At 45.5% G+C, this 22,540-nt stretch overlaps 1 protein-coding gene across 13 annotated transcripts in view; it reads right to left on the bottom strand.

The window, feature by feature from the left end:
• Positions 1-22,540, bottom strand: part of PPP1R12B (protein phosphatase 1 regulatory subunit 12B) — a 197,353-nt gene that overhangs the window by 44,602 nt on the left and 130,211 nt on the right. The window contains exon 19 of one of the 13 annotated variants that reach the window (XM_033415976.2): positions 7,302-21,967. The exons of the other annotated variants lie outside the window; for them this stretch is intronic. Within the exon in view, the coding sequence (XP_033271867.1) occupies positions 21,953-21,967 (15 nt within the window). The 3' untranslated portion in view covers positions 7,302-21,952. Of the gene's footprint in view, positions 1-7,301; positions 21,968-22,540 lie in introns of those variants that run through there. 13 annotated transcript variants of the gene reach the window in all.

Raw genomic sequence — 22,540 nt, 5'->3', positions numbered from 1 at the left:
TTCCCGGACCGGGGCACGAATCCGCGTCCCTTGCATCGGCAGGCGGACTCTCAACCACTGCGCCACCAGGGAAGCCCGGTCATTTTCTTTAAAGCCTGTAATTTTGGCTGAATGCTCCACCAAGGGGTAAGGAAAAACAATTATTTCTCATTATTAGCAATGGCAGAGTTTTAAGGGAAAAGGTCCTTCCTAAGAAAAACGATTTACGCATCCGGTTCGTGGAGAAACGTGAATGTTTCAACCGGTCCTCACAGTTGTGGGCTTATTGTTGGTCCAGAACTAAGCCTGCTCCATTCATCTGGGTTTACTGAGAAGACTCCCTCCTTAGCATTAAAAATGTATAGAAACTCAACACCTGTTTTTCCTGTAACAGCGCAGATCCTGGAGAAGCCGAAGGACCTTCCCGGCCCCAGAGAACCGCATGCAGGCTTCCTGCCTCAGATGCCACTGATGCCTATGGTGTGACTGCCTGTCCAAATGCTTTGTGAGTCGTTTGGGGCGTCTCTATGTGCTTTACGTCCACGCTCTCAGTTAAAAGTGCTTTAAAACAGCTGAAGATGGACGATGCCGTTGCACCATTAGGGTTAGTTTCCAATCCTCTCATTTCTCTTATGCTCGATTTATTTTCTTCTGTGCCAAATGAATCCTCCAAATACCCCATTTTTCCTTCTTCTCTTTCTCATTTCCACTGGACAACAGTTTGCTCCTTCACTAGGGTTCTGCAGGGGAGGTTTAAGCTTTGGTTCTGGCTAAAAAATATAGCCGTGACTCAGAAGATGACATAAAAGTTTCTCCCTGTGCCTAAGACACTGGAGATACCCCCCAAAAGTGAATCATTAGAGAGGAAAATTTGAAAGAAAAAGCCTTTCACAGAGAACTATTTTTGTCCAGATTACGTCTGCCAATGGCAGGTAAGGAACAGTCTGCGTCCTATGTAGTAGGAAGTGCACTTCACTCCCTACCGTGATGTCACCTGGTAGCACAGCTGGTGCTCTGCCGTGGGGGAGAGCAGGGCGGGGGGGGGAACAACTCACGGGGCACCTAAACCGATGGCCTTGTCAGCTCTGCCCCCCCATGGCAAGCCCCATGCATCCCACCCAGACACGCCCCTCAGAGGCAGACAGCGCTGCAAGGTGCGGCGCTGCACGTGCATCCCTCCAAGAAACACATTCGTGTGTGCGGCGAACGGGACCAGTGTGCGGACCAAACTGACACGGCCATGGGTGCCTGGTGTTCAGCGCAGGACGCAGGAGAGAACCACGCTCTGTGCTGATGGAGCACACACTGCGTCTAGGGGCACAGAGGGTCCAGCAGAGCAGATGTCTGGGTGTCCCGGGCGCTGTCCTCGGCCCTCAGTGTGATGCGTGTAATGTGACATGGGGGCTGGTCAAGCGGGATGCTGATAACGGTGGTCCTGGAGTCAATCTCTGTACAGTGCTGTTAGCGCATGTTTACACAAACTAAAATGCCCCACCCTCTCCACACCCCAGACCACTGGTGACCCCGCTGTCTCACAAACGTGCGCTTGGTCCTAACACAGATAGAGTGACAGTATCCACAACCCATCACTAAACCTGGGATCACAGTTCCGAGGGCAAAGCGAGACTGCTCGAGTCCTCACGGGGTCACGAGGCCAACGTCCACAGGGGGACCCTTGGGCCGCCAGGTGTGACTGGCCAGGCGCCTTCACTGTCCGGTGCTGCCTGGCCTCGGGACGCGCGGACTCTGGCTTGTGGTCCCGCCTCAGGCCTCAGCAGCGCTCGCTGTGGCTGAACAACTTGGAGGCAAGACGATTTCGTGTGGCTTCTGAAACGGTTGGTAAAGGACAAATCTCCCTGATGCGTGTTCCTTGAAGGTCTGGTAAGATCTCCCCTCAAATTAGTTCGGGCCTGGTGCCTTTGGCCCAGGGTTGGAGGTGGTGGTTAACGTATTATCCAATTTCCTTTAATGGTTACTGGGCTTTTCTGTTTCCCTATTCTTCTTGAGTAATTTTGATATTTTATATTTTCCCAGAAAAGTATCTGCTTAAGTTTTCATGCCTACTGTCATAATGCTGTTCAGAAGCAGGTCTTATGATTAAACTGTTTTCTAATGCTGTCCCCCTTTCCTTTCCTGATACTGTTCATACCCATTGCCCACCCCATCAACTTGTCAAAGGTGTATTTTATCCTACAAGTTTTTTCAAAGAATCAGCTTCTGGTTTTACCAATCATCTCTGCGGCTATTTTGTTTCGGGTTCGTTCATTCTGCTCCTTATTTCATCCTTTCTACTTTATTTGGGCGGACTCTGTTCTCTTCCCAGCATCTCGAGTTTGAAAGCTTGGCTCATTTGTTTTCATTCTTTCTTATTTTCAAATATTTTCAACCATATCTCTGCATTTAAGGGTATAGCTTTCTCTCTTTTAACTACTCCTACAAGATCTAATGTGAAGTAATCTCATTCTAAATATTTTCTAATTCTCATTATAATTATCTTCTTAACCCGTGTAGTATTCAGAAGGGAGTTTTTGTTTCCAAAATACTCTTTTCTTGTCCCACCATCTCTATGATCTCGAGTTTGCCCCCATGCCTCTGTCTCCTGCTCCCTCGGGAGTGGCCCCGAGCTGCCGTCCCTGTGAGGGACGGTCCACTGTCTCAGGCCCTCCATGTGCCCCACTCCCCCCTCACCTGGTGTGAGTGCAGAGGTCCACTGTTATGTGACTCTTCCCCCGCTCTCCCTGCACTGCTCGCAGCTAAACCACGACCTCATTTAAACTAGACTTTCTGCCTACTCTGCCACTGTAACTGCGTCACTGAAAGTGGCTGGGAGAAAAATACACAACCGCGCTCACCAGTCTCATTGTAAATTCACTCCCTTGAACCTGGGTGGACTGCACGCTGCCAGGCGCACAGACACCCCCGGGCCACGCGCCTTCCTGGGCAGCGATCTCACCCACTTCGGCGCATTCTTCCCTGGCTGCTGGTCCCCTTTCGATTTCACCCAGACAAGAACCCCCCGAGGCCACGTTTACCCACAGTCGCCGGGCCCTCCCCTGCTGCACCTGCCCACGGGCTTGGCGTGCTGGTCTGGAGTCGCATCGCAGCTCGGACCCCGCCCCTCGCGGACAGCACTCCACCAGGGCTCTGTGCTTCCTTCCTCCCAGGTCACCATTCTGCTCTGTCCTCGTTTGCTCTCTCCCCACTCATTCCCATCAGCCAGCACGCAGCTACGCCCCCCGTCGCCAAAGCACCCTTCTCTGGACCCCGTCTCCCCTGGAGCTGTCACTCCATGTCTCTGCCCCCTCTGCTGAAAATCTTGTTTTTAAAAAATGACTCTTCTGAGTGTTTCTAACTCCTCTCCCCCAACTGCGTCTGAAAACCACTGCGATCGGCCTTTCTGTCCCACAACGCCACCAGAACTAGTCTTACCAAGGTCCCCGCTGACCTCCACGTTGACACTCACTGGTCAGTCCTTCGTCTTCATCAGCTCGACCCATCAGGAACACTTAATACCATGGTAACCGCTTCCTTCTCCGTACGTTCTTTTCATTGACACTGGAAAGGACACTGCCGCTTCCTGGGTCTCCTCCTGCCCACTGGCTGGTACCCCCGGTTCCCCCGGAGTGGGGAGTGGGCCAGGCTCAGTCCTTGGCCCTCTCTTGTCTAAACTGCCTTTCCATCACCTCACAGTCTCATGGTTTTAAATATCACCCAACCGCTCCACAGATGCCACATATCTGACTGTCCAATCTTCCAGATGGATGTCTACAGAGACCTCAAACTCAACAGATCCCACCCTGAATTCCTGCTTTTCCTCCCCAACCCGTTTCAGCTGCAGACTTCCCATGTCAGCTGATGGCAACTCTATCCTTCCAACTGCTCAGGCCAAAGACCTTGGGGTCAGCCAAGACTGCCCTTTCCCTGACATACTGTACATCCAGAATATTTTTTTCCCCACTGAGGTATATAGTTCATGTACAATATAAGTTTCCAGTGTACAACACAGCGATTTACAATTTTTAAAGGTTACATTCCATTTACAGTTATAATAAAATATTGGCTATATTCCCTGTGCTGTACAATATATCCTTGTACCTTATTTTACACACAGTAGTTTGCACCTCTTAATCCCCTACCCCAATATTCCCCTCCCCCTTCCCTCGCCCCACTGGTAACCACTAGTTTGTTCTCTGTATCCCTGGATGATAGATCATGTATCCAGAGACAGATGACAGATACAGTGATATCATGTGGTCCTTGTCTCTGCCTGACTCATTTCACTTAGCATAATGCCCTCCAGTCCATCTATGTTGTAGTAAATGGCAAAATTTCATTCTTTTCTGTGGCTGCGTAATATTCCATTGCATATATGTACCACATCTTCTTTATCCACTCATCTGTTGACAGACACTGATGTGGCTTCCATATGTTGGCAATTGTGAATAACGTTGTTATGATAACTGGGGTGCATTACCTTTTCAAATTAGTGTTTTTGTTTTCTTTGGATGTATACCCAGAAGCAAAGTTGCTGGGTCATATGGTAGTTCTACTTTTAGTATTTTGAGGAACCTCCATACTGTTTTCCACATTGGCTGTACCAATTTACATGCCATGAACAGTGCAGGGTGGTTCCCTTTTCTCCAGATCCTCACCGACATTTGTTATTTGTGTTCTTTTCGATGACAGCCATTCTGACAGGTGTGAGGTGATATCTCATTGTGGTTTTAGTTTGCCTTTTCCTGATGATTAATGATGTTGAGCATCTTTTCATGTACCTGTTGGCCACTTGTATGTCTTCTTTGGAAAAATGTCTATTCAGGTCTTCTGCACGTTTTTTAATTGGGTTGTTTGTTTTTATGATGTTGAGTTGTATGAGCTGTTTATGTATTTTGGATATTAACCCCTTATCAGTCGTATCACTTGCCAAGTATTTTCTCCCATTCAGTAGGTTGTCTTTTGTCAAGAGTTCCGTTTGCTGTGCAAAACGAAAGTTTTGTTTTAAGTTTAATTAGGTCCCATTTGTTTATTTTGGCTTTTGTTTCCTTTGCCTTAGGAGACAGATTGAGAGAAATATTGCTGTGGTTTATGTCAAACAGTGTTCCACCTATGTGTTCTCCTGAGAATTTTATGGTTTCCAGTCTTACATTTAAGTCTTTGATCCACTTTGAGTTTATTTTTGCATATGGTGTGAGAAAATGTTCTAACTTCATTGTTTTACATGTCGCCATGAAGTTTTCCAAGCACCACTTATTGAAGAGACTGTCTTTTCTCTGTTGTATATTCTTGCCTCCTTTGTCATAGATTAACTGTCCATAAGTGTGTGGGTTTATTTCTGGGCTTTCCATTCTGTTCCATTGATCTCCATGTCTGTTTTTGTGCCAGTACCAGACTGTTTTGATTACTGTAGCTTTGTAGTAAACTCTGAAGTGAGGGAGCGTGATTACTCCAGCTCTGTTCTTCTTTCTCAAGATTATTTTGGCTATTTGGGGTCTTTTGCGTTTCCATACAACTTTAAAAATTACTTGCTCTAGTTCTGTGTCGTTGGTATTTTGATAGGGATTATATTAAATCTCTAGGTTGCCTTGGGTAGTATGGTCATTTTAACAATATTCTTCCAATTCATAAACACGGTATATCTTTCCATCTGTTTGTGTCATCTTCAGTTTCTTTCACAAGCGTCTTATAATTTTCAGAGTGCTGGTCTTTTGCCTCCTTAGATAGGTTTGTTCTTTTTGATGTGATGGTAAATGGGACTGTTTCCTTAATTTCTCTTTCTGGTATTTTGTTGTTAGTGTAGAGTAATGCAATGGATTTCTGTGCATTAATTTTGTATCCTGCAACCTTACCAAATTCATTGATTAGTTCTAGTAGTTTTCTGGTTGTGTCTTTAGGATTTTCTACGTAGAGTAACACGTCATCTGCAAAGAGTGACCGTTTTACTCCTTTCCAATTTGGATTCCTTTTATTTCTCATTCTTCTCTGATTGCTATAGCTAGGACTTCCAATACTATGTTGAATAAAAGTGGCAAGAGTGGACATCCTTGTCTCGTTCTTGATCTCAGAGGAAATGCTTTCAGCTTTCCACCACTGAGTATGATGTCAGCAGTGGGCTTGCCATATATGGCCTTTATTATGTTGAGGTATGTTTCCTTTATCCCTACTTTCTGGAGAGTTTTTTTTTTTTTATCATAAATGGATGTTGAATGTTGTCAAAAGCTTTCTGGGCATCTACTGAGATGATCATATGGTTTTATTCTTCAGTTTGTTAGTGTGGTGTATCACACTGATTGATTTGCAGATACTGAACCATCCTTGCATGCCTGGAATGAGTCCTACTTGATCATGGTGTATGATCCTTTTAGTGTATTGTTGGATTCAATAGGGGAGAAGAAGTGGAGGTGGGACAGGACCAGCGCCCCTGAAGGGCGGCTGGGGGAGGGCAGGGGCTCCCATGCCCAGAGGGGTAACAAACAGGGGAGACAGTCCAGACGGCGGAGGATCAGAAGGGAACATAGCCAGCATTTCCCCTGCCCACTTGGGCCCTGGGGAGCCTGCTGAGGTCCTGGACCTGATGCTCTGCCCACCGAGACCCCCTCAAGCCATGTGGGTCCTGAGGGAGTGAGAGGGAGGGGGAAGGAAAAGTAAAGGCCAGATGGACAGGACCGGCGCCCCTCAGGGGTGGCTTGGAGAGGGGAGCGGTTCCCACACCTGATGGGGCCTACCCACAGTTCGGGGATCAATGGGGACAGGGGGAGACCCTTGGGAGAGTGGAGGAATGTAAGGGAGCATGGCCAGCAGTTCCCCTGCCCACTTGGGCCCCAGGGAGCCTGCTGAAATCCCAGGCCTAATCCTCCGCCCTCGGGGCTCCCTTTGGTCATGCTGAGCCTAAGCCCTGCCCCACACCCTTGCCCAGGGCCCTACCTCTACACACCACACTCCCAGACCCCCTCCAACCATGCTGGGCCAAAACTTCGCCCACACACCCCCAATCCAGGGCCTACCTCTTAACTCCCAAACTCCGCACACACTCCAAGGCAATCAGAAGCCCCCCTCAGGCTGTGCTGCCTTTCCCCACCATGCAGGTCCTAAGCCTAGGCCCCGCCCCACACTTAAATGTTGCTCCGGCCTAAGGCCCACCCCCACCCTAAACCCTGCCTCTGCCTAAGCTCTGCCCCCCCAAAGCCAAGGCCTTTTCTGGTCTTTTTTTTTTTTTTTAATAGATTGTGGCTCTGTTTCACCTTGGTGTTGTTGATTCTTTTATATTTTTCTTTTTTCTAATAAACAGTTTATCTTTCTAATTTTATTTCATTCCTTATACTTCGTTATTGTTCTGCTTTTTTTCTTTTCTTTTTTCTGTTGTGGATCTGTTTTACCTTGTTGGAATTGTTTCACTTATTATTTTTCCTAATATATTTTTCTAAGTTTATTTTATTTCTTATTCTTTGTTATTGTACTACTCCTTTTTTTTTTTTCTTCTCTTTTCTTTTGCCACGCTGCCCGGCTTGTGGGATCCTGGTTCCCAGGCTGGGACTTGGGCCCGAGCTCCTATGGTGGGAGCGCTGAGTCCAAACCACTGGACTAACAGAGAAGCTCAGACCCCAGGGAATATTAATTGGAATGAGGTCTCCTGGAGGTCCTCATCTCAGCACCAAGGCCAAGCTCTGCCCAATTGCCTGCAAACTCCAGTGTGGGTGGGATGTCTCAGGCCAAATAACCAGTAAGACAGGAATACAGCCCCATCCATCAAAAAAAAAAAAATGAGACGACAAAAAAATATGTTACAGATGAAGGAGCAAGGTAAAAACCTACAAGACCAAATAAATGAATAGGAAATATGCAACCTACCTGAATAAGAATTCAGAGTAATGATAGTAAAGACGATTCAAAATCTCGGAAATAAAATGGAGGCACGGATCAAGAAAATACAAGAAATGTTTAACAAGGATCCAGAAGAACTAAAGAACCAACAAACAGAGATGAATAATACAATAACTGAAATGAAAAATACACTAGAAGGAATCAACAGCACAATACCTGAGGCAGAAGAACGAATAATTGAGCTGGAAGATGGAACGGTGGAAGTAACTGCCGAGAAGCAGAATAAAGACAAAAGAATGAAAAGAATTGAGGACAGTCTCAGAGACCTCTGGGGCAACACTAAAGGCACCAACATCTGAATTATAGGGGTCCCAGAAGAAGAAGAGAAAGAGAAGGGGTCTGAGAAAATATTTGAAGAGATTATAGTCAAAAACTTCCCTAACATGGGAAAGGAAATAGCCACCCAAGTCCAGGAAGCACAGAAGAGTCCCATACAGGATAAACCCTAGGAGAAACACGCCAAGACACATGCTGATAGAACTAACAAATATTAAATTCAAAGAAAAAATATTAAAAGCAGCAAGGGAAAAGCAACAAATAACATACAAGGGAATCCCCATAAGGTTATCAGCTGATCTTTCAGCAGAAACGCTGCAGGCCAGAAGGGAGTGGCAGGACATATTTAAAGTGATGAAAGGGAAAAACCTACAACAACCAAGATTACTCTACCCAGCAAGGATCTCATTCAGATTCGATGGAGAAATTAAAACTTTTACAGACAAGCAAAAGTTAAGAGAATTAAGCACCACCAAACCAGCTTTACAACAACTGCTAAAGGAACCTTTCTAGGCAAGAAACACAAGAGAAGAAAAAGACCCACAAAAACAAACCCAAATCAATTGAGAAAATGGTAACAGGAACATACATATTGATAACCACCTTGAAGTTAAATGGATTAAATGCTCCAACCAAAAGGCACAGACTGGCTGAATGGATACAAAAACAAGACCCCTATATATGCCATCTGCAAGAGACCCACTTCAGACCTAGGGACACATAGACTGAAAGTGAGGGGATGGGAAAAGATATTCTATCAAAAGGAAATCACAAGAAAGCTGGAGTAGCAATACCCATATCAAATAAAATAGACTTTAAAAATAAAAACTGTTACAAGAGATAAGGAAGGACACTACATAATGATCAAGGGATCAATCCAAGAAGAAAACGTAACAATTGTAAGTATTTATGCACCCAACACAGGAGCACCTCAATACATAAGGCAAATGCTAACAGCCATAAAAAGGGAAATCGACAGTAACACAATAATAGTGGGAGACTTCAACACCCCACTTACACCAATGGACAGATCATCCAGACAGAAAATAAATAAGGAAACACAAGCTTTAAATGACACAACAGACCAGATGGACTTAATTGATATTTATAGGACATTCCACCCGAAAGCAGAAGAATACACTTTCTTCTCGAGTGCACACAGAACATTCTCCAGGACAGATCACATCTTGGGTCACAAATCAAACCTTGGAAAATTTAAGAAAATTGAAATCATATCAAGCATCTTTTCTGATCAAAACGCTATGAGATTAGAAATCAATTACAGGAAAAAAACTGTAAAAAAACACAAACACATGGAGGCTAAGCAGTGTGCTGCTAAATAACCAAGAGAACACTGAAGAAATCAAAGAAGAAATAAAAAAATACCTAGAAACAAATGACAATGAAAACACGATGATCCAAAACCTATGGGACACAGCAAAAACAGTTCTAAGAGGGAAGTTTATAGCAATCCAAGCTCACCTCAAGAAACAAGAAAAATCTCAAATAAACAATCTAACCTTACACCTAAAGCAACTAGAAAAAGAAGAACAAAGAAAACCTGAAGTTAGTAGAAGGAAAGAAACCATAAAGATCAGAGCAGAAATAAATGAAACAGAAAAGAAAACAACAGCAAAGGTCAATAAAATTAAAAGTTGGTTCTTTGAGAAGATAAACAAAATTAGATAAGCCTTTAGCCAGACTCATCAAGAAAAAAAGGGAGAGGAGTCAAATCAATAAAATTAGAAATTAAAAAGGAAAAATCACAACTCTTACTGCAGAAATACAAAGGATCATAAGAGACTTCTACAAGCAACTATATGACAATAAGATGGACAACCTGGAAGAAATGGACAAATTCTTAGAAAAGTACAACCATCCAAGACTGAACCAGGAAGAAACCGAAAATATGAACAGATCAATCACAAGTAATGAAATTGAAACTGTGATTAAAAATATCTTCCAACAAACAAAAGTCCAGGACCTGATGGCTTCACAGGCGAATTCTATCAAACATTTGGAGAAGAGCTAACACCTATCCTTCTCAAACTCTTCCAAAAAACTACAGAGGAGGGAACACTCCAAACTTGTTCTGTGAGGCCACCATCACCCTGATACCAAAACCAGACAAAGATACTACAAAAAATGAAAATTACAGACCAATACCACTGATGAACATAGATGCAAAAATCCTCAACAAAATACTAGCAAACAGAATCCAACAGCACATTAAAAAGACCATACACCATGATCAAGTGGGATTTATCCCAGGGATATAAGGATTCTTCAATATATACAAATCAATCAACGTGATACACCATATTAACAAATTAAAGAAAAACCATATGATCATCTCAACAGATGCAGAAAAAGCTTTCGACAAAATTCAACACCCATTTATGATGAAAACTGTCCAGAAAGTGGGCATAGAGGGAACCTACCTCAACATAATAAAGGCCATATACGACAAACCCACAGCAAACATCATTCTCAATGGTGAAAAACTGAAAGCATTTCCTCTAAGATCAGGAACAAGACAAGGTTGGCCACTCTCACCACTATTATTCAACATAGTTTTGGAAGTCCTAGCCACGGCAACCAGAGAAGAAAAAGAATAAAAGGAATACAAATTGGAAAAGAAGAAGTAAAACTGTCACTGTTCGCAGATGACATGATAATATATACAGAAAATCCCAAAGATGAAAGCAGAAAACTACTAGAACTAATCAATGAATTTGGTAAGGTTGCAGGATACAAAATTAATGCACAGAAATCTCTTGCATTCCTCTACACTAACAACAAAATACCAGAAAGAGAAATTAAGGAAATAATACCATTTACCATGGCAACAAAAAAAATAAAGTACTTAGGAATAAACCTACCTAAGGACGCAAAAGACCTGTACTCAGAAAACTACAAAACACTGATGAAAGAAATCAAAGATGACACAAACAGATGGAGAGATATACCATGCTCCTGGATTGGAAGAATCAATAAGGTGCAAATGACTACACTACCCAAAACAATCTACAGGTTCAATGCAATCCCTATCAAATTACCAATGGCATTTTTCACAGAATTAGAACAAAAAATTTTACAATTTGTATGGAGGCCCAATAGACCCGAATAGCCAAAGCAATCTTGAGAAAGAAAAACGGAGCTGGAGGAATCACATTCTCTAACTTCAGACTATACTACAAAGCTACAGTAAACAAGACAATATGGTACTGGCACAAAAACAGAAATATAGATCAATGGAACAGGATAGAAAGCCCAGAGATAAACCCACACACCTATGGTCACCTAATCTATGACAAAGGAGCCAAGCATATACAATGGAGAAAAGACAGCCTCTTCAGTAAATAGTGCTGGGAAAACTGGACTACATGTAAATGAATGAAATTAGAACACTACCTGACACCATACACAAAAATAAACTCAAAATGGATTAAAGACCTAAATGTAAGACCGGACACTATAAAACTCTTAGAGAAAAACATAGGAAAAACACTCTTTGACATAAATCACAGCAAGATCTTTTATGACCCACCTCCTAGAGTAATGAAAATTAAAAACAAATAAGCAAATGGGACCTAACTAAACTTAAAAACTTTTGCACAGCAAAGGAAGCCATAAACAAGATGAAAAGACAACCCACAGAATGGGAGAAAATATTTGCTAACGAAGCAATGGACAAAGGATTGGTCAAAATATACAAAAAGCTCATGCAGCTCAGTATCAAAAAAACCCAAACAACCCCATCAAAATATGGGCGGGAGACCTAAACAGACATTTCACCAAGGAAGACATACAGATGGCCAAGAGGCACATGAAAAGACGCTCAACATCACTAACTATTAGAGAAATGCAAATCAAAACTACAATGACGTATCACCCCACACCGGTCAGAATGGCCATCATCAAAAAATCTACAAACAATAAATGCTAGAGAGGGTGTGGAGAAAAGGGAACCCTCTTGGGCTGTTGGTGGGTAAACTGATACAGCCACTATGGAGAAGAGTATGGAGATTCCTTAAAAAACTAAGACTAGAACTACCATATGATCCAGCTATCCCACTACTGGGCATATACCCTGAGAAAACCATAATTCAAAAAGACACATGTACCCCAATGTTCATTGCAGCACTGTTCACAATAGCCAGGACATGGAAACAACCTAAATGTCCATCAACAGATGAATGGATAAAGAAGATGTGGTACATATAATGGAGTATTACTCAGCCATAAAAATAAATGAATTTGGGTCATTTGTAGAGACGTGGATGGACCTAGACTCTGTCATACAGAGTGAAGTCAGAAAGAGAAAAACAAATATCGTATACTAACGCATATATGTGGAATGTAGGAAAATGGTACAGATGAACATATCTTCAGGGGAGGAATAGAAACACGGACGTAGAGAACGGACGTGTGGAGGGAAGGGGGAAGGGGAGGGTGGGATGAATTGGAAGATTAGTTTTGACATAAATACACTACCATATGTAAGACAGATAGCTAGTGGGAACCTGCTGCATAGCACAGGGAGCTCAGATTGGTGCTCTGTGAAGACCTAGGTGGGTGGGATGGGTGGGGGGAGGTCCAAGAGGGAGGGATAGATGTATATATAGAGCTGATTCACTTCACTGTACAGCAGAAACTAACTCAACATTGTAAAGCAATTATACTCCAATAAAAAAAATAAAATAAGTGATTCAATTTCATTACTGGTAATTGGTCTGTTCATATTTTCTACTTCTTTTTAATTCAGTCTTAGGAGTTTGAACATTTCTAGGAATTTTTCCATTTCTTCCAGGTTGTCTCTTTTATTGGTATATAGTTGTTCGTAGCAGTCTCTTAGGATCCTTTGTATTTCTGTGGTGTCAGCTGTAACTTCTCCTTTTTCATTTCTGATTTTATTGATTTAGGCCCTGTTTTTTTCTTCATGAGTCTGGTTAAAGGTTTATAAATTTTGTTTATCTTTTCAAAGAATTAGTTCTTAATTTCACTGATCTTTTCTTTCTTTTTTTTTTTTTTTTGGTCTCTATTTCATTTTATTTCTGCTCTGATCTTTATGATTTCTTTCCTTCTACTAACTTTGGGCTTTGTTCTTTTTCTAGCTCCTTTAGGTTAGGGTTGTTTATCTGAGATATTTGTTTCCTGAGGCAGGCTTGCATTGCTATAAACTTTCCTCTTAGAACTGTTTTTACTGCGTCCCACAGGTTTTGGATTGTCGTGTTTTCCTTACGTCCAGAATCTTATCAACTCTCAACTCCTATCCTGCTACCATGTGTTCCAAGCCCCCATCATTTCCTGCCTGAATTACTGTAACGGTCCGGCAGCTTCTGCTCTTGTCTCAAGTCTAATCTCAATACAGCAGCTAGAGGGACTACCTTAAAACGTAAGTCAGACCATGCCATTCCTCTACTCAAATTCCTGCAATGGCTCCTCATTTCATGCAGAGTAAATGAAAAAGGCCTACAACACCCTACACCCACATGATCTGATTCTCTTTCGTATTACTCTCCTCCCCAGCTTCTTCTATGGCCTTTGCTCTAGCTGATGCCTCTGCCTGGAATACTCTTCTTCCAGATAGCTTTATGGCTAACTCACTCAGCTTCTTCAATTCTTTGCCCCAATCTCAGCCTGCCAATGAGATTTACTCAGACACCCTATTTGATAATACAGCCTGTCCTCTCTCCACCCAATCCCTCACTGTGGCTGCTGTCCACTGCTTGCCTGCTCCTGATACCCCGGGAGAAGATAAGCGTCACGAGTCCAGGCTCTTTGTCTGTTTTGTTGACTAATGCACTCCACATGCCTAGAACGGTGTATGGCAAACACTGGGCACTCAAGAAATATTTGATGAATGAATGAGAGAATGCTGAGTTTTAATTTAGTGTGGTCCTCATGATACACATGCCATGTGTGCTCTGTATTTATTGGATCAAGTTGGTTAATTATGGCGTTCAAATCCTTTATGTCCTTTAACTATTTTTGTCTGTTTGATATAGTTTCTGAGAGAGGTGTGTTAAAATCTGAAACTCTGATTGTGGATATACTATTTCTTTGTGTTATTCTGACAGCTTTTGTTTTATAAATCTTGAGACTATATTTTCAGTGTCTCCAGTCCATTACTTTATAACTTCTTTGGGATTGTTCCTTTTTCACAATCAAGAAATATCTTCCTGTCATTTGATGTCTTTTGCTTAAAATTATCTTTTTTTTTTTTTTGCGGTATGCGGGCCTCTCACTGTGTGGCCTCTCCCGTTGCGGAGCACAGGCTCTGGACGTGCAGGCTCAGCGGCCATGGCTCACGGGCGCAGCCGCTCCGCGGCATGTGGGATCCTCCCGGACCGGGGCACGAACCCGCGTCCCCTGCATCGGCAGGCGGACTCTCAACCACTGCGCCACCAGGGAAGCCCTTAAAATTATCTTTGATGGCTATTAATGTCGCCAGATCAGCTTCCTCTTGGTGAGTATTTGCATATATTCTCCCCACCCGCCCCATACTTTTATCTTTTACTGCTAAGTACAACTTTGAAGAGAGCTTATAGTAGAATAATCCAACCTGAGTGCCTCTGGCTTTATAGGTAAATTCATGTTCATCATGACTACTTACACATTTTATTTTGTATTTCCTATTTTCCCCTTTTCTTCTTTTCATCCCCTTTCCTGTTTTCCATTGGATGGAGTGAATGAATCTTCAACTTACCTGTTTTTCCTCTACTGATTTAGGAGCTGTACCTTCTAATTCTGTATGACTTTAGTGGTTATTCCTACACAGTAATTTAACACTTATTTAAGTATTTTTTTTTCTTTAAAAGTGTGTAAAGTTAATCAGTATCTTTTCTGCTGAAAACAAGAACCACAGGACAGTTTTACACCTTTAACACCACATTATTTCTAGAATTCTAGATCCAGTGTTTTAAACATTAAAGAAAGATAGCTTTATTACCGTATTCAACACTTTGTTTCTTGTATTTCACTTCTTTCTGCATTTATTTTTCTTTTTGCTGAAGAACATTCCTTAGTTCTTTCATCAGTTGGGGTTTGCGGGTTGAGCAGTTAGCCCCTGTGTGTCTGAAAACGCCTTTATTTTACACTTGTGTGTAAATAAATCACTGCATAGAGCTGTAGGTTCATAACTGTTTTCCCACAGCACTTTGAAGATACTGTCCTGTCTTCTGGTATCTACCATTGCCAGTTTGACTACCATCCGTTTGTGAATTACCCTTATCACTAATGGCTTTTACTTTTGAAATAATAGCAGTTCAGCTCCCCTAACCTCACCAGTCTGTAAACATTAGCAAATATATCCAAAGTTCAAAATCAACTGTAGTGGAGGAATATTCCTGCCATTTGGAAACTGTGTGGATTGAAAGAAATAACGGGTATACTAGAATGTGAGGTACGGAGGGAAGGTGACTTTAAAAAGGTACTAAGCTGGGGGCAGCAGCAGCCTCTGCTGTAAAGCTCGTGTATGAACTCTACCCCTAGTTCCCATACTTGAGTCAACAGGCACGAGAAGAGGGCGCTCTCCCCACCCGGGAGCAAGGGCAGCCAGCCCCTGCGCCGGGGGGCACACCCAGCCCTGCAGGAGGACAGCGGGTCTGGGGGCTCAGGGCTTGTACTCTCTGACACCCAGTCCTTGCACAGCTCAGGTGAAGCCATGCCCCGTTGGGGGCCCAGGTGCTTAATCTATAGAATAAGAGAGCTGGGCTAGAACAGTTTGTAAAGTGCCTTCCAGAAAGAGCTTTCTGAGACCTCCACAGTTTGCTGGCGTATAAGTATGCTGAGTCAGTAGGTTGCCAGGTGAAGGGAGAGGGCCAAGCACTCCTGGAATGAGCCTCACCAGACGCAGGGATCTCTCTGTCTGACCACCACTCTGCAAAGCACACCTGCTGGTGCCTGGTGCGGGGTGTAGACGCAATCTAAGCTTCAAACAGAACACAGCAAGCCAGCCCAGACAAAACAGAACCTCCCCCCGCCCAAGCCCCAGACACGTCCGTCCCTGAGAGCTGAGAAGACACGAAAGTCAATCTCCAGCTGACCAGCTCCAAGTGCCGGAGGAGCACAAGCAGGCAGCACGGCGCGGCTGTACCCAGGAGGTGAGCACGCAGGCCCCAAGCACCACCGAGTCAGGCCTGGGCGCGGCGGCCCGCAAGCAGGTGAGCAGACGAGCAGACGTGGAGAGAAGGAGCGGGGCGGGGGGAGGCGGGGGGAGGAGTGAAGCTGGGTTCAGGGGTACATTTCACAGCTTCTCAGAACTGTGACTGTATGTGAGCTGTTCAATTTCAGCGCACGGCGCCAGAAACCACGCTGATCCTGACGTTACGGGGTGGCCCTCAGCCCCCCAGTCCCAGGCAGTGTTCAGATAACACCCCAGAGGGCCTCCCAAACACACAGGCCCTGAGAGGCCCCTGGCTGCCTGCGCCCCGATCCCCCCGCGGTACTCCACGCAGCGGAAACAGGCGACAGTCGGAGAGCGGGATACAGCTCGTGACAGAAGCCTACACTCCACTTTGCTTCACTTTCAAGCCTCTACTTTCTGGAAGTTTGTGCTGCCAAAGCATTTAGGAAAAAAAATTACACAAGCAACAGGGGCTCATCAAGGAAGATTCAGAAAATAAAGATGAGAAGACAAGAGTCGGTCATACTCTGTCCCACCACAGGAACACAGCCACCGCCAACGCACGGTGGCCGTCCTCGGTCTCTGACCCTCACACGTGTGCTCACGTAACAGGTGTACCTGTGGGTCCAGCTCATTCGATGACACTTCATCATGAGCATTTATCCAGGGCGTGACACTGCCTTTGCAACTCATTTCCAAACGGCTGCCTCCTACTCTAGTCTGTTCCAAGGAAACACCCTAAAGGGCTGGCCGTCAGGGGATGGAAAGCAAGCTGTGATTCACAGCATCCGCTGTGTGCGCGAATCATCATTTACTTAACTGCCGCCAGAATACTGGACATTTAGGTTGTTCCCGTTTTTTCCACTATTATAAATCGCTAAGTGGACTCGTTCTGTTCAACAGCACCAAACAGACACCTCCCATATAACAGGCACTCGAGTATTTACTGAATGGACAAATGTTTAGAGAGCCACATATATATAACACACCCTGTGGTTAAAACCTCTGTACATAAGCTTTTTTTTTTTTCCTTTTTCATATTCAGGACTATTTCCTAGAGATAGACTTCCAAAAATGAAAATTCTGGATCAACTCAGGGCCTTTGATACCTTGGCAATTTGCTTTCCAAAAAGGAAGTATTAATTTGCATTCCCAACATGAAATACGAGGAGACCCATCTCACTCTCCTCCCACCTAAACTGGCCATTACCTTTTCAACATCTTTTCCTATTTTGGTCGGTGAAAAATAAAATCCTACTTCCTGATGCTCATTTATAGCTTTGAATACTAGTGAGGTTACATACTCCTCCTTAACTTTCTTAACCAGTCTATGTTGAAATAGTTTTCTAATAATCATTACTATCCAAATCAAATTTACCCCTTTAAGGTCAGCTGTAGGTTGCGGTGGAACAACATCGTTGCCAGGAAGTCAAGGGCAGCAGGCAGTTCTTTAAAGGGCTACGGAACACACCACAGGAGCAGCTCCTCAGAGCACCGCGCTGCTGTGGACCAGAGGCGGCGAGGCTGGAGTCAGCCCAGCCCCTGACCGTCCCCAGGGTGCACCGTTAGCGGCTCTGCTTTGCCTGTGGCACCCTTCTGGGGAGATGATGCAACTGAGGACGGGGAGAAGCGGGGGCTGGCAGGAAGCTTTCTGCTTTGAGGAAACCCTCTTAGATGAACCAGAACCTCTTAGGGCTGTTCTCCACAGCTGCGCTCTATAAAAGCTTCTCGGTGTGGCGTAAGCAGAACTCTCTCAATCCTGGATTAGGCTTTCTCTCTGAAAGCATCCTGTAAACGAGTAAGCTAAACACAAAAAAGGCAGAAGCACGTCAGAGAAAACAAGCTGGGAGCCTGACGGTGCCAGACAGCCGCCCCCCGCCGACGGATCAATAACCAACCCCTGCCTCACAGCTGGTGTCAACTGTGGAAAGAGCTCCTCCGAGGCAGAGACACTCTGCTTTTCATTCCCTCCGAACATCCACGTGGGAGCGGGCGGCCAGGAGACAGCAGCAATGCACAGTAAGGAGTGTTGGGGGAGCAGTCGGGGGAAGCATAAAATCGGGCCGTCACCACAGTCGGCCAAGTGATAGGAAGATTAGATCTATTTGAACTCTTCCAGCCTTTAGGAAGATTTTGTTTTTTTAATTGAAGTAGAATTCATTCACAATGTTGTGTTAGTTTCAGGTGTACAACAAAGTGATTCAGTTACATATATATTTTTTTTCATTCTTTTCCATTATGTTTTATCACAGGATATTGAATATACATGCCTGTGCTATAAAGTAGGACCTTGTTGCTTATCCATATTATATATAATAGTTTGCATCTGCTAATCCCAAACTCCCAATCCTTCCCTCACCAACTCCTCCCCCTTGGCAACCACAAGTCTGTTCTCTATGTCCGTGAGTCTGTTTCTGTTTTGTAGATGAGTTCATTGGTGTCATATTTTAGATTCCACAGATAAGTGATATCATATGGTATTTGTCTTTGTCTGACTTACTTCACTTAGTATGATAATCTCTAGTTGCATCCATGTTGCTACAAATGGCATCATTTCAAGCCTTTTTATGGCTGAGTAATATTCCATTGTATATATGTACCACGTCTTCTCTATCCAGTCCTCTGTTGTTGGACATTTAGGTTGTTTCCATGTCCTGGCTATTGTGAAGATTATGTGGCTATTGTGCTATGAACGTTGGGGTGCATGTAGAAGATTTTTTTAATCAGCAAACTATTTTGGAGCTTTGCCCCCAGAGCAAATGGCTACGAACCAGACACTATTAACCCCAGAAAACTCATCACACGCCCTGCACGCAGTCAGTCACAGAGCAGATGCCGCTGCTCCAGGGCCTGTCCCCCGCCCCCAAACTGCCCTCCCGAGCCAGCAATGCCTGCCAGTCACCAGGCCCAGGGGCCTCCGAGCGCACCCTCTGTGGGCAGCAGAGTCCTGTGACATGGCCGAGGCAGGCGTGGGGGCACTTGCTCCCCTCCCCTGCTTCTGGCAGCGGAGCTCCCATTTCCCGTGGGGAAGCTGTTCCGTGCAGCGGCCCATCTCCTGCCCTGCCCCTGCCACCAGCGCAGCTGCTGCAGCGCCGTGGCCAGCGCCACCATGCTCACCGCGCTGGCTGTGGTCACTCAGCACTCACAGGCGGCTCCACAGGCGGCAGCGCGTCTGAAGAGACGGCCTATGTGATGGGCGCCCTCGCTTCCCCCAGCCCCGCACCTCCCCACACTCAGCCCACACATCCAGTCGCGTGTGGGACGCTTCCCTTCCAGCTCAGCACGACCGAAAGCAAAATCGTCACCTGCGCCCCAAACACGCTCTTCCTCCCGAATTCCCAGCCTCACTCCAGCACGCGGCACACACAGTCACCAAGTCAGAAATGTGAACGACACCAACTGAGCTGTTCTACAAGTTTTCAGAGAAAACATACCTAAACACTAGATCTTGAGGGTAAAATAATGAAGAAGAAACAGACCACAACTTTAAGGATTTTACTTTAATTGGCAAATACAATCTAATAATGATAATCACCGTGTATTAAAGGTAAATTCAAGATACTGAGAAGACTCTAGTCCGGTCGGAGGAGGGATCAAAGGAAGGCTTCTTGGAGGAGGTGGAGCTTAGCCTAAAACATGAATGTGCACTAAAAAGGGAGGGGGAGTCGGAGAAAGAGGCAATAAAGCAAGAAGAGCATTCCAAGGAACGGGAATAAAGCAGCTCAAAGGCGGGGGGAAGGAGACACGTGTAGGACCATTATACTAGTAGCTTTCATTTATTAAAAGCTTGGCACTACCTAAAGTAAAAAACATTTGTACTGCTGTTCCTTACATTAAGCCTGTGAGACAGGAACAGTGATCTCATTTTGCAGATTAAAGCACTGTCAGAGTTCCGAGAAGTTAAACGACTTTTCCAAGGCCATACAGCCAATAAGAGGTGGAACTGGCTCTGAACGTAGGTCTCTGGCTCCAAAGCCAGCACCGTCTCCCCCGCCCCTGCATCTTCCCAGCCGCCCCACACTCCCGCGATGCTCCCGCCCCACAGCCAGGAAGACAGTGAGTCCTGCCGACTTCTCCCGTTCAGTCCACGCGAAGCACTAGAGACCTATTTCGTTATCTTTCATCTGGATTCTAACAGGCTCTGATTGCTCTGTACATATAAAGTGTGTATGTGACAAAAAGGCAGATCAGAGCTACTTCGTTTTCCCACCATGAGATCCACCAACTTATCTGTACACGTTCTTCCATTACAATCGGAGAAATACTCTGGGTCTTGTCCAGGGCCAGCCCTGGAATAATCTGGAACGTAGCCACAGGCCCTTTTGTGCTAACTGTGCCCTTTTCCTGAGCAGTCTCACCCAGTCCTCGGGCACTAAATCCCCGTCCTAAGGCAGTGACTCCAGATCCGTCGCACGTCTTCCACAACCACCAGGTTCCTCGGTTCAATGGCCTGTTAGGTGTCTCGATGGGGGCGTCTAACAGGACCGGCTCCTGCCCCTCAGGATGTGAGCATGCCTGCTGTCATACTCCTGCATCCCCGAGGCGTGCAGCCCGACACATGGCGGGCACCCAATCAGTGCGTGCCTTCTGCAGGGAGGCAAGGAGTGGAGGCTGGCTCTGAGCTGTGCCCCAGGGAGTCCTAGGCTTTATGACGGCCTCCCTGGGATGCTAGCAACCCCTAAACGTTCACGTACCTCGAGGACAGTGTCTGTGAAACCTGCCCGTTGGGATTCCCCTGGAGGCTTGTATGATGCAGGCTCCCAGGCTTTCCACCCTCCACCAATTCGGAATCACGCGGGGAGAGGCTCGAAAATCCATGTCCTAAACAAATGACCGCACTGGTTCTTCCTGACCAGCTTGAGGACGACGACGGCAGAAGCTCTACCTGTTACCTTCACCCGTCGTCACTGAGAACCGCTCAGCTCGCTGGGCGCCAGTACCCAAGCCTGCCCAGAGCTCCGAGTCAAGCACGCCAGAAATAATCTCGCAGTTGCCCGAACGGTATTTCACTGTTTTATTCCTGAGCACCAAAGGTCACCAGTGACCCAAGAGACTTCTTGGACAACAGGCACACGTTAGGTAGACCCGTATTCTCAAGAGAAGGTCTGGTTTTGCTTACTTGGCACAAAATTAATTGTGCTAACCTATCATCAGTTCCCACATCTGATAGGAGTCTTTACTGTGACAGATTACTGTCAGCTTTCATCACTTTTTTCCCTAAAATTGTTGAAGGATCAAAATTTCATTAGCTTCTTTCTAAAAATCCACTCCTTTTAAATATCATTTCAAGTAAAAGCAGGGTCAAAGCTTTGAAGATTTATGTCAACCCCTCTGCAAATCCACCCCCCCGCCCGCAATTCTTCCTGCATATATTCTGCAGACTGAAAGTTAACAAGGCAAAAGACAATAAATTCCAGAATCTACTCCTGAGGAATTCAAATGATAACCAGCCGTTAGAGTGACTGACAGCAAGCAACGACCTTTGGACAGGCACCCTCCTAAGAACCTGTGAGCCTCAGGCGCCAACTCGGCTGTGGTCAGAGCCTACAAAGAGCTGCACTTCTCACGTGGCAAGCGACTGCCTGCGTCCAGCCGTGCCTGTAGGTCCCTGGGAGGTAGGAAGGGACGGCTCAGGTGAGAAACGCCGATAAGGGACAGACCGGGAACCCACCATCTCAGACTTTCTCCTCAGAAGGTAAAGACCTGTAACAGAGCAGAGAAACTCCATGTGGACGATACAGAAGACAGACACTCTCCCTCCTGGGCTCCTCCTTCGGGAAGCTTGGCCACGTTTCCTGCAGTGGGGCCAAAATCCACCAGTGCCTTTCCGGCTGAGGACAGATGACACGGACGCCTCGCAACAGGTGACTCCCCTGCCCACGAGCTGTCAGTCGTGCTCCAGAGTCAGCAAGATGCGGCATTACCAAAGGAGTGCTTGGAGGGGGGACAGTGGGCACTTGGAGCCACGCTGACGTCAGCAAACTCCTTCTGAGCCGGGAACCTAGAGCAGAGGCTGCCAAACTGGGGCCTGGCCCGGAGGCCGAGTGCAGCCCACCAGCCTGCTTGTGCATAAAGTTTTATTGGAACACAGCCGCGCCCATTCATGACGCACTGTCCACGGCTGCTTTCCCACTGGACAGCAGAGCCGAGCAGGCGCGACAGACCCTGTGGCCGGCAAAGCAGAACACGCTGACGGTCAGGCCCTTCACATAAAGCGTCTGCTGAGCCCTGACCTAGAGCGTCAGGTGCCGAGACCAGGACTAGGCTGGCTGCCCC

This window comes from Orcinus orca, chromosome 1 (genome assembly GCF_937001465.1).
Source record: "Orcinus orca chromosome 1, mOrcOrc1.1, whole genome shotgun sequence".
In the NCBI taxonomy this organism is placed as follows: Eukaryota; Metazoa; Chordata; class Mammalia; order Artiodactyla; family Delphinidae; genus Orcinus; species Orcinus orca.
Note: the sequence above shows the minus strand (reverse complement) of the source record. Positions and strands in the feature narration are given on the sequence as shown.